Raw genomic sequence first — 16,549 nt, 5'->3', positions numbered from 1 at the left:
GCCCTTTTTATACAAAACCTATATTTGCCGAGCTTTTATTTCTTCTTAAAGCATATCTCTCATCGATAATTATAATAGAAAAAAATAAATAATCTATTAAGTTACAATGAAAAAAATTATTTTTTCATCTTCATTCTTTATCTTCATCTGTAAATTATATCTGGTCTGGTACTGCAGTGAACAAAGCAATCAAACGATTGATTTGTTCTCTTTTTTTTTCTCACTGGCTGTGGACTGGAGTATTTGCTCAGCCTATGTTTATTATTTTAGCCTGAAGATTTTAGTTTTCCGAAAGTACCTGGGATCTTTGAGATAGGATGTTTAGATTATGTGTTAATGATAGGGGAAAAGCTACTTACCAAGGGTAAGAATTTCCCAGCCCAAGAAATACTCTATGAACAACCGACAGGGTTCAGGGGCCACCCATTCTCCTTGTTCCCCAATATACAGCACACCACCTGGGGTGACCTTGCCTGCTGGGGGACAGTCACAAGAATTGTTGGCGAATTGTTGGAAATTGAAGAGCTTGACTTTGATTAACCACTAGTCCTCGAGATGCAGTGTGTTCACTAGTTGACGAGATGCCACGTTCTCCCAACAAACTGGCAATATAAACAAAGGATCGTAAATGGATAAACTTGATGGATAGATCGTTCTTTCGCTGGGGCGTTGTAATGCGTGACAACAGCCATGTAAACTAAGGAGACCCCCACCCACGACTACATGCCATATTTTCTTTTTTTGGCTTGCTTGACTGGGTATTGCTGAAGACTGGCCACCCATCTAGTATTATCTGGTGCTCTGCCTTGGATGCCATAAAAGAGTTTGCAGGCATGTGGTCCCTCGGGTCAAAAAATTCCGGCATCACAATCTGATTGTCCTGCTCAGCCTTAACCGGGGGGGTATCTAGTCCCGACCAGAAACGTCAACAAGCGGTCTAGTACCGTGAGTTGAAAAATCAGTTTCAGGGGTGGGACTGGGTCCTATGTGCGCACGGTCTGATTCTTTAAATATTTCTAATTGAGATTCAAAAAGATTTTCAAATGTTTTTAAGTTTTTCTTTAACTTCGTTTCCGTCCTTGTTTTTCATTTTCAACTAACATCGCAGATGGTTTCTCAGATACTTGGGACTTCTCTGTTTCCTATAAGGTAGCACACGCCACGAAGAAGATGTTACTGTTGTTATCATTCTTCTGTTTTAATTTTATAGTTATATAATGTTTTTTTCATCTGATCTTCTCGTGTCTTGTGAATCAGATAAGAGACAATAAATGGGTGATCCTTTGTAAATTATGTCTCGTCTGTTTCTGCTCTATAACAAAAGCAATCAAACGATTGAAAAAAGATATAAAAAAAAAATAAAAAACTGCGAATGGTGAATTGCCCTGCCTTAACTGCTTGGAAGGATGTTACCGTTGTTATCATTCTTTCTTTTTTAATGTTATAGTTATAATGTTACTTCATCTGAAAATCGCTAATCACACAAGGGCAAAAGTTTACTTGCATACTAGTTAACTCAATTATATTTGTGGCATCGCGCTTCAAGATGCCAAGCCTGTACATTGGCCTTAAAAGGGTGCCCTATTTATACAAGGCTTATATATGCCGATCTTTTATTTCCTTTTAAAGCAATTCTTTCATCAATAATTATAATAGAAAAAAATAAATAATCTATTAAGTTATAATGAGAAAAATCGTTTTTTCATCTGATCTTCTCGTGTCTTGTGATACAGATAAGAGAATAAATGAGTGATCCTTTGTAAATTATGTCTTGTCTGTTTCTGCTCTGAACAAAGCAATCAATTGATTGAGAGAAGATATAAAAAAATGAAAAACTGCGAATGGTGAATTGCTCTGCCTTAACTGCTTGGAAGGATGCTACTGTTGTTATCATTCTTTCTTTTTTAATCTTATAGCTATAATGTTTCTTCATCTGAAAATCGCTAATCACACAAGGGCAAAAGTTTACTTGCATACTAGTTAACTCAATTATATTTGTGGCATCGCGCGTCAAGATGCCAAGCCTGTACATTGGCCTTAAAAGGGTGCCCTTTTTATACAAAACTTATATTTGCCGAGCTTTTATTTCTTCTTAAAGCATATCTCTCATCGATAATTATAATAGAAAAAAATAAATAATCTATTAAGTTACAATGATAAAAATCATTTTTTCATCTTCATTCTTTACCTTCATCTGTAAATTATATCTGGTCTGGTACTGCAGTGAACAAAGCAATCAAACGATTGATTTGTTCTCTTTTTTTTTCTCACTGGCTTTGGACTGGAGTATTTGCTCAGCCTATGTTTATTATTTTTAGCCTGAAGATTTTAGCTTTCCGAAGGTACCTGGGATCTTTGAGATAGGATGTTTAGATTATGTGTTAATGATAGGGGAAAAGCTACCTACCAAGGGTAAGAATTTCCCAGCCCAAGAAATACTCTATGAACAACCGACAGGTTTCAGGGGCCACCCATTCTCCTTGTTCCCCAATATACAGTACACCACCTGGGGTGACCTTGCCTGCTGGGGGACAGTCACAAGAATTGTTGGCGACTGTATGGAAATTGAAGTGCTTGATTTTGATTAACCACTAGTCCTCGAGATGCAGTGTGTTCACTAGTTGACGAGATGCCACGTTCTCCCAACAAACTGGCAATATAAACAAAGGATCGTAAAGAGATAAACTTGATGGATAGATCGTTCTTTCGCTGGGGCGTTGTAATGCGTGACAACAGCCATGTAAACTAAGGAGACCCCCACCCACGACTACATGCCATATTTTCTTTTTTTGGCTTGCTTGACTGGGTATTGCTGAAGACTGGCCACCCATCTAGTATTATCTGGTGCTCTGCCTTGGATGCCATAAAAGAGTTTGCAGGCATGTGGTCCCTCGGGTCAAAAAATTCCGGCATCACAATCTGATTGTCCTGCTTAGCCTTAACCGGGGGGGTATCTAGTCCCGACCAGAAACGTCAACAAGCGGTCTAGTACCGTGAGTTGAAAAATCAGTTTTAGGGGTGGGACTGGGTCCTATGTGCGCACGGTCTGATTCTTTAAATATTTCTAATTGAGATTCAAAAAGATTTTCAAATGTTTTTAAGTTTTTCTTTAACTTCGTTTCCGTCCTTGTTTTTCATTTTCAACTAACATCGCAGATGGTTTCTCAGATACTTGGGACTTCTCTGTTTCCTATAAGGTAGCACACGCCACGAAGAAGATGTTACTGTTGTTATCATTCTTCTGTTTTAATTTTATAGTTATATAATGTTTTTTTCATCTGATCTTCTCGTGTCTTGTGAATCAGATAAGAGACAATAAATGGGTGATCCTTTGTAAATTATGTCTCGTCTGTTTCTGCTCTATAACAAAAGCAATCAAACGATTGAAAAAAGATATAAAAAAAAATAAAAAACTGCGAATGGTGAATTGCCCTGCCTTAACTGCTTGGAAGGATGTTACCGTTGTTATCATTCTTTCTTTTTTAATGTTATAGTTATAATGTTTCTTCATCTGAAAATCGCTAATCACACAAGGGCAAAAGTTTACTTGCATACTAGTTAACTCAATTATATTTGTGGCATCGCGCTTCAAGATGCCAAGCCTGTACATTGGCCTTAAAAGGGTGCCCTATTTATACAAGGCTTATATATGCCGATCTTTTATTTCCTTTTAAAGCAATTCTTTCATCAATAATTATAATAGAAAAAAATAAATAATCTATTAAGTTATAATGAGAAAAATCGTTTTTTCATCTGATCTTCTCGTGTCTTGTGATACAGATAAGAGAATAAATGAGTGATCCTTTGTAAATTATGTCTTGTCTGTTTCTGCTCTGAACAAAGCAATCAATTGATTGAGAGAAGATATAAAAAAATGAAAAACTGCGAATGGTGAATTGCTCTGCCTTAACTGCTTGGAAGGATGCTACTGTTGTTATCATTCTTTCTTTTTTAATCTTATAGCTATAATGTTTCTTCATCTGAAAATCGCTAATCACACAAGGGCAAAAGTTTACTTGCATACTAGTTAACTCAATTATATTTGTGGCATCGCGCGTCAAGATGCCAAGCCTGTACATTGGCCTTAAAAGGGTGCCCTTTTTATACAAAACTTATATTTGCCGAGCTTTTATTTCTTCTTAAAGCATATCTCTCATCGATAATTATAATAGAAAAAAATAAATAATCTATTAAGTTACAATGATAAAAATCATTTTTTCATCTTCATTCTTTACCTTCATCTGTAAATTATATCTGGTCTGGTACTGCAGTGAACAAAGCAATCAAACGATTGATTTGTTCTCTTTTTTTTTCTCACTGGCTTTGGACTGGAGTATTTGCTCAGCCTATGTTTATTATTTTTAGCCTGAAGATTTTAGTTTTCCGAAGGTACCTGGGATCTTTGAGATAGGATGTTTAGATTATGTGTTAATGATAGGGGAAAAGCTACTTACCAAGGGTAAGAATTTCCCAGCCCAAGAAATACTCTATGAACAACCGACAGGGTTCAGGGGCCACCCATTCTCCTTGTTCCCCAATATACAGTACACCACCTGGGGTGACCTTGCCTGCTGGGGGACAGTCACAAGAATTGTTGGCGACTGTATGGAAATTGAAGTGCTTGACTTTGATTAACCACTAGTCCTCAAGATGCAGTGTGTTCACTAGTTGATGAGATGCCACGTTCTCCCAACAAACTGGCAATATAAACAAAGGATCGTAAAGAGATAAACGTGATGGATAGATCGTTCTTTCGCTGGGGCGTTGTAATGCGTGACAACAGCCATGTAAACTAAGGAGACCCCCACCCACGACTACATGCCATATTTTCTTTTTTTGGCTTGCTTGACTGGGTATTGCTGAAGACTGGCCACCCATCTAGTATTATCTGGTGCTCTGCCTTGGATGCCGTAAAAGAGTTTGCAGGCATGTGGTCCCTCGGGTCAAAAAATTTCGGCATCACAATCTGATTGTCCTGCTTAGCCTTAACCGGGGGAGTATCCAGTCCCGACCAGAAACGTCAACAAGCGGTCTAGTACCGCTTGATATTTTGGACTTCTCTGTTTGCTATAAAGTAGGACACGCCACTAAGAGGCAAGTGAGAGTCGAGAAATCAGTCTCAGATACTTGGGCCTTCTCTGTTTGCTATTAGGTAGCACACGCCACGAAGAAGCAAGTGAGTTGAAAAATCAGTTTCAGGGGTGGGACTGGGTCCTATGTGCGCACGGTCTTATTTTTTAAATATTTCTAATTGAGATTCAAAAAGATTTTCAAATGTTTTTAAGTTTTTCTTTAACTTCGTTTCTGTCCTTGTTCTTCATCTTCAACTAACATCGCAGATGGTTTCTCAGATACTTGGGACTTCTCTGTTTCCTATAAGGTAGCACACGCCACGAAGAAGATGGTACTGTTATCATTCGTTCTGTTTTAATTTTATAGTTATATAATCTTTTTTTCATCTGACCTTCTCGTGTCTTGTGAATCAGATAAGAGACAATAAATGGGTGATCCTTTGTAAATTATGTCTCGTCTGTTTCTGCTCTATAACAAAGCAATCAAACGATTGAAAAAAGATATAAAAAAATAAAACACTGCGAATGGTGAATTGCTCTGCCTTAACTGCTTGGAAGGATGCTACTGTTGTTATCATTCTTTCTTTTTTAATCTTATAGCTATAATGTTTCTTCATCTGAAAATCGCTAATCACACAAGGGCAAAAGTTTACTTGCATACTAGTTAACTCAATTATATTTGTGGCATCGCGCGTCAAGATGCCAAGCCTGTACATTGGCCTTAAAAGGGTGCCCTTTTTATACAAAACTTATATTTGCCGAGCTTTTATTTCTTCTTAAAGCATATCTCTCATCGATAATTATAATAGAAAAAAATAAATAATCTATTAAGTTACAATGATAAAAATCATTTTTTCATCTTCATTCTTTACCTTCATCTGTAAATTATATCTGGTCTGGTACTGCAGTGAACAAAGCAATCAAACGATTGATTTGTTCTCTTTTTTTTTCTCACTGGCTTTGGACTGGAGTATTTGCTCAGCCTATGTTTATTATTTTTAGCCTGAAGATTTTAGCTTTCCGAAGGTACCTGGGATCTTTGAGATAGGATGTTTAGATTATGTGTTAATGATAGGGGAAAAGCTACTTACCAAGGGTAAGAATTTCCCAGCCCAAGAAATACTCTATGAACAACCGACAGGGTTCAGGGGCCACCCATTCTCCTTGTTCCCCAATATACAGTACACCACCTGGGGTGACCTTGCCTGCTGGGGGACAGTCACAAGAATTGTTGGCGACTGTATGGAAATTGAAGTGCTTGACTTTGATTAACCACTAGTCCTCAAGATGCAGTGTGTTCACTAGTTGATGAGATGCCACGTTCTCCCAACAAACTGGCAATATAAACAAAGGATCGTAAAGAGATAAACGTGATGGATAGATCGTTCTTTCGCTGGGGCGTTGTAATGCGTGACAACAGCCATGTAAACTAAGGAGACCCCCACCCACGACTACATGCCATATTTTCTTTTTTTGGCTTGCTTGACTGGGTATTGCTGAAGACTGGCCACCCATCTAGTATTATCTGGTGCTCTGCCTTGGATGCCGTAAAAGAGTTTGCAGGCATGTGGTCCCTCGGGTCAAAAAATTTCGGCATCACAATCTGATTGTCCTGCTTAGCCTTAACCGGGGGAGTATCCAGTCCCGACCAGAAACGTCAACAAGCGGTCTAGTACCGCTTGATATTTTGGACTTCTCTGTTTGCTATAAAGTAGGACACGCCACTAAGAGGCAAGTGAGAGTCGAGAAATCAGTCTCAGATACTTGGGCCTTCTCTGTTTGCTATTAGGTAGCACACGCCACGAAGAAGCAAGTGAGTTGAAAAATCAGTTTCAGGGGTGGGACTGGGTCCTATGTGCGCACGGTCTTATTTTTTAAATATTTCTAATTGAGATTCAAAAAGATTTTCAAATGTTTTTAAGTTTTTCTTTAACTTCGTTTCTGTCCTTGTTCTTCATCTTCAACTAACATCGCAGATGGTTTCTCAGATACTTGGGACTTCTCTGTTTCCTATAAGGTAGCACACGCCACGAAGAAGATGTTACTATTGTTATCATTCGTTCTGTTTTAATTTTATAGTTATATAATCTTTTTTTCATCTGATCTTCTCGTGTCTTGTGAATCAGATAAGAGACAATAAATGGGTGATCCTTTGTAAATTATGTCTCGTCTGTTTCTGCTCTATAACAAAGCAATCAAACGATTGAAAAAAGATATAAAAAAATAAAAAACTGCGAATTTTGAATTGCCCTGCCTTAACTGCTTGGAAGGATGTTACCGTTGTTATCATTCTTTCTTTTTTAATGTTATAGTTATAATGTTTCTTCATCTGAAAATCGCTAATCACACAAGGGCAAAAGTTTACTTGCATACTAGTTAACTCAATTATATTTGTGGCATCGCGCTTCAAGGTGCCAAGCCTGTACATTGGCCTTAAAGGGTGCCCTTTTTATACAAAACTTATATTTGCCGAGCTTTTATTTCTTCTTAAAGCATATCTCTCATCGATAATTATAATAGAAAAAAATAAATAATCTATTAAGTTACAATGATAAAAATCATTTTTTCATCTTCATTCTTTATCTTCATCTGTAAATTATATCTGGTCTGGTACTGCAGTGAACAAAGCAATCAAACGATTGATTTGTTCTCTTTTTTTTTCTCACTGGCTTTGGACTGGAGTATTTGCTCAGCCTATGTTTATTATTTTAGCCTGAAGATTTTAGTTTTCCGAAAGTACCTGGGATCTTTGAGATAAGATGTTTAGATTATGTGTTAATGATAGGGGAAAAGCTACTTACCAAGGGTAAGAATTTCCCAGCCCAAGAAATACTCTATGAACAACCGACAGGGTTCAGGGGCCACCCATTCTCCTTGTTCCCCAATATACAGCACACCACCTGGGGTGACCTTGCCTGCTGGGGGACAGTCACAAGAATTGTTGGCGAATTGTTGGAAATTGAAGAGCTTGACTTTGATTAACCACTAGTCCTCGAGATGCAGTGTGTTCACTAGTTGACGAGATGCCACGTTCTCCCAACAAACTGGCAATATAAACAAAGGATCGTAAAGAGATAAACTTGATGGATAGATCGTTCTTTCGCTGGGGCGTTGTAATGCGTGACAACAGCCATGTAAACTAAGGAGACCCCCACCCACGACTACATGCCATATTTTCTTTTTTTGGCTTGCTTGACTGGGTATTGCTGAAGACTGGCCACCCATCTAGTATTATCTGGTGCTCTGCCTTGGATGCCATAAAAGAGTTTGCAGGCATGTGGTCCCTCGGGTCAAAAAATTCCGGCATCACAATCTGATTGTCCTGCTTAGCCTTAACCGGGGGGGTATCTAGTCCCGACCAGAAACGTCAACAAGCGGTCTAGTACCGTGAGTTGAAAAACCAGTTTCAGGGATGTGACTGGATCCTATGTGCGCACGGTCTGATTCTTTAAATATTTCTAATTGAGATTCAAAAAGATTTTCAAATGTTTTTAAGTTTTTCTTTAACTTCGTTTCCGTCCTTGTTTTTCATTTTCAACTAACATCGCAGATGGTTTCTCAGATACTTGGGACTTCTCTGTTTCCTATAAGGTAGCACACGCCACGAAGAAGATGTTACTATTGTTATCATTCGTTCTGTTTTAATTTTATAGTTATATAATCTTTTTTTCATCTGATCTTCTCGTGTCTTGTGAATCAGATAAGAGACAATAAATGGGTGATCCTTTGTAAATTATGTCTCGTCTGTTTCTGCTCTATAACAAAGCAATCAAACGATTGAAAAAAGATATAAAAAAATAAAAAACTGCGAATTTTGAATTGCCCTGCCTTAACTGCTTGGAAGGATGTTACCGTTGTTATCATTCTTTCTTTTTTAATGTTATAGTTATAATGTTTCTTCATCTGAAAATCGCTAATCACACAAGGGCAAAAGTTTACTTGCATACTAGTTAACTCAATTATATTTGTGGAATCGCGCTTCAAGGTGCCAAGCCTGTACATTGGCCTTAAAAGGGTGCCCTATTTATACAAGGCTTATATATGCCGAGCTTTTATTTCCTTTTAAAGCAATTCTTTTATCAATCATTATAATAGAAAAAATTAAATAATCTATTAAGTTTTAATGAGAAAAATCTTTTTTTCATCTGATCTTCTCGTGTCTTGTTAATCAGATAAGAGAATAAATGGGTGATCCTTTGTAAATTATGTCTCGTCTGTTTCTGCTCTGAAGAAAGCAATCAAACGATTGAGAGAAGATATAAAAAAATGAAAAACTGCGAATGGTGAATTGCTCTGCCTGAAGAGCAGCCGTCTCAGTTCGTCAAGATTTCTCGGAAAAATAAACGTTCGGCGCCCTACCTCAAAATTAAACTGGTAATAGGTATGGGTGACCTCAGTATCCTGTGAAAGTTTGAAGCAATTTGGATAAATATTTTTGGCGATAGAAGCCAAAAAGTAATTTTTCGTCTCCCGCACCCGGATTTGAGACAATTTTGTGGTTGTCACAAAAAGCCTAAAAATCAAATCGCAAAGCGTGATAAAACAACTACCGCTTGAATAAACCTAAAGTATAGATAATAAAGAACTCCCAGGCTGAAAGATAAGCTGTTCTGTCAGCACCTTATTATTTTAGGTGATTTTATTTTTTTTTTATGTTTTTAGATGACTTTGAAAAGCCTTGACATAATCGTGTAATATCGCCGATGAGATGTGGATTTGGCAAAAATGATTGCATTCATCGAAAAGAGCATCATTTTGGCTTTCGATATGTGAAATAAAATTTAGGGGCAAATAAAATCCGACTTTTTTACAAGCCGAAATATGACCCCCACTTGACCCTAATTATAAACAAATGCCGACATTCACTTGGCTACCAAAAACTTATAAATAACAATTATAATAAAACTCCCGAAAAGAAAGGATGCAATATAATACTTAAAAATGCTAGTATTTCATCAAATATTCTTGTCTCTGTGTTGTTTATATGCTTTTTAAGATTATATTTTCATTGCAGTTTAAAATCTGATGCATGATAGAAGTTACTAATTAGAATATGTCCTACAAACTTCCGGTTCTTTATTCTCCCGCTTCATGAGCATCTCCAAATTGTTTCCCGCGAAAGTTATTCTTTAATCTCCCTATATTTGATTATTTCTATCCATCCCTCTTTCTATAAGCATTTTATTATATTCTTTCACATTCTACGGTCGTGTTGTTATGCAAATTCGAGGGGTTAATTTATTTACCTCTGAAAAAAAAACAGCGTTCTGTTATTCGTTACATAAAAAGAAAGGAAGAAAAACAAATAACAGTTGATACTTTTCGACTATTGTTTTCAATATTACCAACCAATTCCCATTCTCCAGGTAAATTGAGGTTACATCTCTGTTCGCGCGTTAACTTATACCTCAGTAATACGTGTTTTGCCAGATAATTTTGGGTTTCAGTGAAATACAGATATTGATTTATAAAAGCCACTTGAGTAATCTTCCAAACAAACATCCCAGAGAAGACGATAGCTGTTTATTCAATCTGGACAAAATATCACACTTTTAATAGGAACAAATGTTTTTTTACACCGTAACAAAGGGATGGGCGAAGCCGCTGATTAAATAAGTCGTTTGTATAAACAGTCAAAAACCGTGTGGCGGCCTCTGACTGTCTATCAATGTCACATAGCCAATTGCAATACTGATAAAGATTCGCAGATCCTCTAATCGTTAGATTACTTGGAGTTCTATGTAAAGACACTCAAGCTCATGATTACCTGCGGGTTTTCCTCGCACGCTGAGGGTCCATGCGGATCTAGTTTAGACAACCCCGCGAATACAGAGTGTGTTATTATAAGAACATGTAATAAAGACATTCGAGCTCACAAGACTCATCTTGGAATTAAGGACAGTGCCTTGCAGACAGAATCACAGTTGCTTTTAGCAAGAGTCGGTAAGTTTGCTTGATTATTGTGGTGATCATCGAGGGAGGAGTTTGCTAAGTGATGTTGCTTCTCGATGTAATAAATTTCAGTAATGTTTTTTTTTTTTTTACGGTCTCATCGTTAGGGATATTTGTGTGCACCGAGGAATTTCTCAGTCTTACTGTTTGTCCCCGTCACCGTGACTCTTACGGCATCAGATACCGCTGTCACAAGACACTGTGCTCAGTCCCAGCTACATTTGCGAGCCATGGAAAAAAGGAGAAAGTCGACAAGGCATCTATCACTCTGTTGCAGTCAGAGCAGTTTTTTAAGCAAACCGGGCACCTCGTGCCTGTTGGATCACGTGAGTAGTCCATATCACTTGTAATTTGAAAGAATAGTTTTACCTCGCAGGGAGAGAGGGGAATCGAAGCGTCTGGTATCTTACACTTTACTTTTTGTGTAGGAATTTGCAGGAGATGCCGAGGCGAGTTGTCATTTTTCCCCGGATCTTTACCTCGAGCGGGCACGCCTCTGGATGTAACAACCAGTTCAGAACTTTTGGTACGTAGCAATCGAGGCCGTTACATTTCTTTCCGAGTCAACGTTCCTTTCCGACATTGGATTTTAATTATTAAATAGCACGAATAACTAGTATAACAATAAAAAATAGCCTCACAAACAGCTAATTTAACATAGTCCCACCTATCTTACCTTTCCCATAGAAAATAATATAAGGTGGCAAAAAATTAGAATAGAATCAAACTGAATATCATAGCCATCTCTTCAATAGCATCTGTTGTATTGACGTTGACGCCTCTTTATTTTAAAGATTGAGAAAACGCATCATGGCGAGGGCGGTAATCGGTCATTGAGTAACGTGCCAGCCGTATCTTCAACATCTACTACAAAATCCAGTTTTGAAGACGAGCCAGCGGTATGTAATGACATTGCACCTGAAACTATCAACAGGATAGAAAATTAATGGAGAAATGTCAGAATGTACAATACTGCGACGATCTAATATATCTTGAGGGGACGGGGCAGTGCAACAATGTGAATAGATGTGAAATAAGTTATCAAAGAGGGAAATAAATTTGTGGAATTTAACGAGGAGGTGGGGTGAACTCTCTGGATGCGCCACTTATCTTATAGATAATAAATACGGTAAAATCATTAGAAAATTTTCAAACGAAATGATATACATGCAACCATCAATCTTTTTTTCAAAGGCTGAGGAACTTCAAAGTGGCGGAAGCAATGATTCTTTGACGGAGGCGATTGGGCATCTGACGCTAGAAGACCCTACCTTTATTTTATCGGATGACCTGAGCACTCCATCATCCTCTAGCGATGTCGACGAAACCGATGTCCGACTTCAAAAGCTCAATGAATTGCTACTCCTGTGTGGGCATTCTGATGTCAGAATCGGGAAACCAAAGAAAAAATGGTATGATCTTGGTGAGCGTGCAAGAAATGTAAATGTACAAAAGGCGGGGACTGCAATATCTTCAGTGGTTGAAGTTATTTCTCCTGAAGATGCCGGAAGTCTTTGGCGAACCGTCCTAGCCTCGCAGGAAGTAGAGCATCGTTTGGGCGTCAAAAGTGGTGTAGATACCAAGTACCTTGAGGCCTTGGCAGAGACATATCGCAATGCTGAAAGCTGGAGTGCAAGGCGACAGATTTTGGCCATCATGGCGGACCTGGTTCCTCTAGCTCAACTCCGATCATTCATCCCGGGACTGACCGAGTATCGATACAGCATAGCACGTCGACACATCATTGAACACGGCCGCGGGGCAGCTGTCCCTAAAAGATCGATCAACAGGGTGCGGATCGATGATTCGAGACTAGATCACTTCTTGTCATTCATCACAAGCCCACACGTGATCCAAGACCTGCCGTATGGTCAACGACACCTACGCCTCATGGATGGAAGGGTGCTAGAAACACCGAATGTCATTCGCTGTTTGATTCCTATAAGAATCTACAAACAATATCAGCAGTACTGTGAGGAGTCCGCACTGATACCCTTCAGCGAATCAACCGTAAGACGACTACTTACAGTATGCTCCGCATCAGTCCGGAGGTCCTTGCAGGGGCTAGATTACATTGCCGCCGACGGCGCCAAGAGTTTTGATGACTTGGTTGACATCGTGGGGCAGCTTGAAGATACCAGCATTCATTGCAGCGTAGCTTGGGTGACAGACTCCAAGCGACGGTTGAAAGCGGGGAAACACTACATAAAAACCGACTATAAGGTATATGCATGCCCATGAATATTAACCTTAAAAAGCAGGCCAACCTTCGTATAAATAACATAAACAAGCACTTTTGCCCACACTAAAGCATGCATTTACTAAAGCATTATCATTTATTCAAAGGTTCATGTTACTGCTTCCTCTTTGGTGGCGGACCATTGCATCACACACGCCCTCAGTGATACCAGCGACCCCTTACTCGCCTCAGCTTGTGACCACCCGCACGATCTCCTCTGCGCATCATGTGAGGACCTCAAGGGCGTGTTAATGAAGATCGAATCGGCCATAACATCAGCCTCCACACTGCAACCTGACGTGCGCGATGACATCATGTTTGCCTATAGCCTGTCTTGCACCGCAATTGACGCGTGGAAGGCGCACCAGCTAAGGTCCATACAGCAGGATAAACCCCGCCACATGACGCTAGAAGAGATGGGCCCAGATGAGATCCTTGTATTTCAAGATTGGGCCATGAAATTCCTACCCCAGAAATACCGCGAGACACAGGCCGACTGGTTTGGAAAGCGAGGAATTTCCTGGCACATCAGTGTAGTCATTCGGAGAAACGCGGACGGCAGTCTGAGGCACCAGGCATTTGTACATATCGTGGAGAACTGCAGTCAGGATAGCTCTGTTGTCGTCAGCATCATGAGGCATACGCTAGCAACAGTCAAGAGTGAATGCCCGGAATTGACAACGGCATACTACAGGCAAGATAATGCAGGATGCTATCATAGTGCGTCCATGATCGCCGCCTGTCGATCCTTGAGCTTATTAACAGGCATCAAGGTAAGGCACAGTAATCGCTTATCGCAGATGGGTAATTACACGTATAAGCGCTTACTTCCTTATATAAAGTCTTAGACAGGATAGCATAAGGATGGGGGGGGGAGGTGGCTTGCGTAGCCATAGGATCAATATTTGAAGAGCTTTTAATAGTATATGACCCACATTTGATGGAGGGGTGAAGGGATTGCTCGCCCCTTACGCATTCATTAGCAACGCAAATGGAGAATACGGAGAAATTTTAACTGATTGGCTTGTTCAAGGAAGGCACAGGTGGCAATATTCAACTTCAATCCTTGTTGCATAATTGTTCCAATCCGTGAAACTGTTTTTACTCTTAAGGTGCAGCGGGTAGACTTCAGCGACCCTCAGGGAGGTAAAGCGGCTTGTGACAGGAAGGCCTCGACAATAAAAGCCCACATCCGCCGCTATATCAACGAGGGTCATGATGTTGTTACGCCATCGGATCTTCGGACTGCCATGCTGTCTTGTGGTGGGATTCCCGGGGTCCGAGTCGCTCTCGTGGATGCAAGCATCTTATCTCCTGTTCTCTCACCCAGAATCCCTAACATTAGCAGCATGAACAACTTTGTAGTGGGTGCCGATGAGCTAACCATGTGGAAAGCCTTTGACGTTGGTGTGGGAAAGACTTTCAGCTGGACCCAGCTCAAGGGTTAGTAAAGGCACATTTCTTTTTCACTTATCTCACAGGCCAAGTACATATATATGTTAACATATTCCTAAGAAATCAAGGAGGGTGGGGTGTCCGACGCCGCTTCAGATAGTCGGGGGGGGGATTAAGTGGATGGCATTTTAATCAGATAGCGATTTAACTTATTTTGTTCTCCCTTTCAGTGACTATTGACCAAGCGATTTCAACTTTTCCGGGCTCATTCAGTGACGGGGAATTCGTCGACATCAAGCGTGCTGTTGAGCGCACGGTGACAGCCGCTGAGCCAGGACCCGCAGTCAGCAGTGAGGAAGAGCCCACAAAGCTATTCTGTTGTCCAGTAGACGGCTGCGTGAAAAGCTATACACGCTTGGCCTGGTTAGACCGGCACACACAGTACGGCAAATGCGAGTTTGCCCAAGAACGGCAATGCCTGTTTGACCGGGCCAAGCTTGGCTACCACCAAAAAGTAGTCGGGGAGGGGCGGGTCGTACCATCTATTGGGAGCGACGTGTTAGAATCAACAAGCCGCACTTCTATATCGCCGCAAGGATGGGCGATCAAGGGAAGCAAGAAAACCGTCCGCTTCACGGCAGACCAGAAGGCCTTCTTGGATGAGATGTTCGACCGGGGACAGGAGACCGGCCACAAGATGGAACCCGGCACCGTCTCTCAGAAGATGCGGTACGCTAGAGGAGTGACAGGGGAACGCCGATTCATAATCAGCGAGTTCCTTACACCAGGCCAAGTACAGGCGTTCTTTTCCCGGAAATCAGCAAAAAGTAAAATGTCCGAGGGAACGGCACAGGATGCGGAGGCAGTAGAGGCTGCGTAGGAGGAAACCGCCTACTTCCGTACGAGAGCTGCCATCCTAGATGAGTGCCAACTAAGTCACCCGATAGAAGCGAACGGCATCCACCTGTGCCACTTATACTCCAGGTCCAGGCTCACCTCTCTTTCAGTGGCCACCCTTTCCACTATCTGCAAAGAGCTGGAGCTTCAACTGCCCGGAGCAACCCGACGCAAAGCTCCTTTTGTAGCCGCGCTCGTGGATGTTATTCAAAGTTGTAGTTGTGCAAAATAAATTCACGATTCCTCGGGGCGACTATAATTTTTCCATACTTACATAAATTAAATTTCTGAATCGATAATGTGTCCCAACAGCCTGTTGTGACGACCAGAGTAAGTTTTACAATAACTTCAATACTTTCTTTTACTAAAAAAAGAACAGCTTACGGTGAAACGGAGAGGCCACAATATCGCAAATGTTAGCGTTCCTTATAATTTGTAAGAATTTAACACAGACGACTCAAGAGTTTAACAAATCAACCAGTAGCGCTTGTAAATTGAATAAAAACATACATATCCCCCATTTTCTTCTTTTAACCGTTGCTTTAATTAGTAATTAGCAGAATAATCTTATCGCAGTTTTGGTGAGCTATTTTATGCTTGTCGCTTTGTTTGTCACGCTATCTTTAATTACGCATGCATGGCAGCAAACAAACAGTATCACGCGAGCCTAAAAATCGCAGATAAGTGCTATAAAAAGCTATGAAACTATAACCCTTAATATTAAGTTTTGCCTAAAGTATATTCCTTTTTAATTGAGCTTTCTTTTTTTTCCTGGTGTTTTGGAGGCGGTGTTTGAATGCGGGAAACCCGATACAGTAGAAGGCATTTGTTTATAATTAGGGTCAAATGGGGGTTATATTTCGGCTTGTAAAAAAGTCGGATTTTATTTGCCCCTAAATTTTATTCCACATATCGAAAGCCAAAATGATGCTCTTTTCGATGAATGCAATCATTTTTGCCAAATCCACATCTCATCAGCGATATTTCACGATTA

At 40.1% G+C, this 16,549-nt stretch overlaps 1 protein-coding gene across 1 annotated transcript; it reads left to right on the top strand.

The window, feature by feature from the left end:
• Positions 1 to 10,831: 10,831 nt before the first annotated feature.
• LOC116611598 lies at positions 10,832 to 14,738 on the top strand. The gene is made up of 7 exons (XM_048733876.1): positions 10,832 to 11,015; positions 11,132 to 11,350; positions 11,453 to 11,550; positions 11,819 to 11,923; positions 12,219 to 13,247; positions 13,371 to 14,036; positions 14,376 to 14,738. Exons 1-7 carry the CDS (start codon positions 10,832 to 10,834, stop codon positions 14,709 to 14,711), a joined length of 2,637 nt encoding a protein of 878 aa, XP_048589833.1. The 3' UTR covers positions 14,712 to 14,738.
• The last annotated feature ends 1,811 nt before the right edge of the window (positions 14,739 to 16,549 follow it).

This window comes from Nematostella vectensis, chromosome 10 (genome assembly GCF_932526225.1).
Source record: "Nematostella vectensis chromosome 10, jaNemVect1.1, whole genome shotgun sequence".
Classification (NCBI taxonomy): Eukaryota; Metazoa; Cnidaria; class Anthozoa; order Actiniaria; family Edwardsiidae; genus Nematostella; species Nematostella vectensis.
This window is presented reverse-complemented; position numbering and strand designations above follow the sequence as displayed.

Bases quoted from the DNA above. Each gene is read 5' to 3' on its own strand.
- LOC116611598 (XM_048733876.1), top strand. From the start codon at position 10,832: ATGATTACCTGCGGGTTTTCCTCGCACGCTGAGGGTCCATGCGGATCT. The intron at 11,551-11,818 runs GTACGTAGCAAT...TTTATTTTAAAG, and splicing joins CAACCAGTTCAGAACTTTTG to ATTGAGAAAACGCATCATGG. The intron at 11,924-12,218 runs GTATGTAATGAC...TTTTTTTCAAAG, and splicing joins GTTTTGAAGACGAGCCAGCG to GCTGAGGAACTTCAAAGTGG.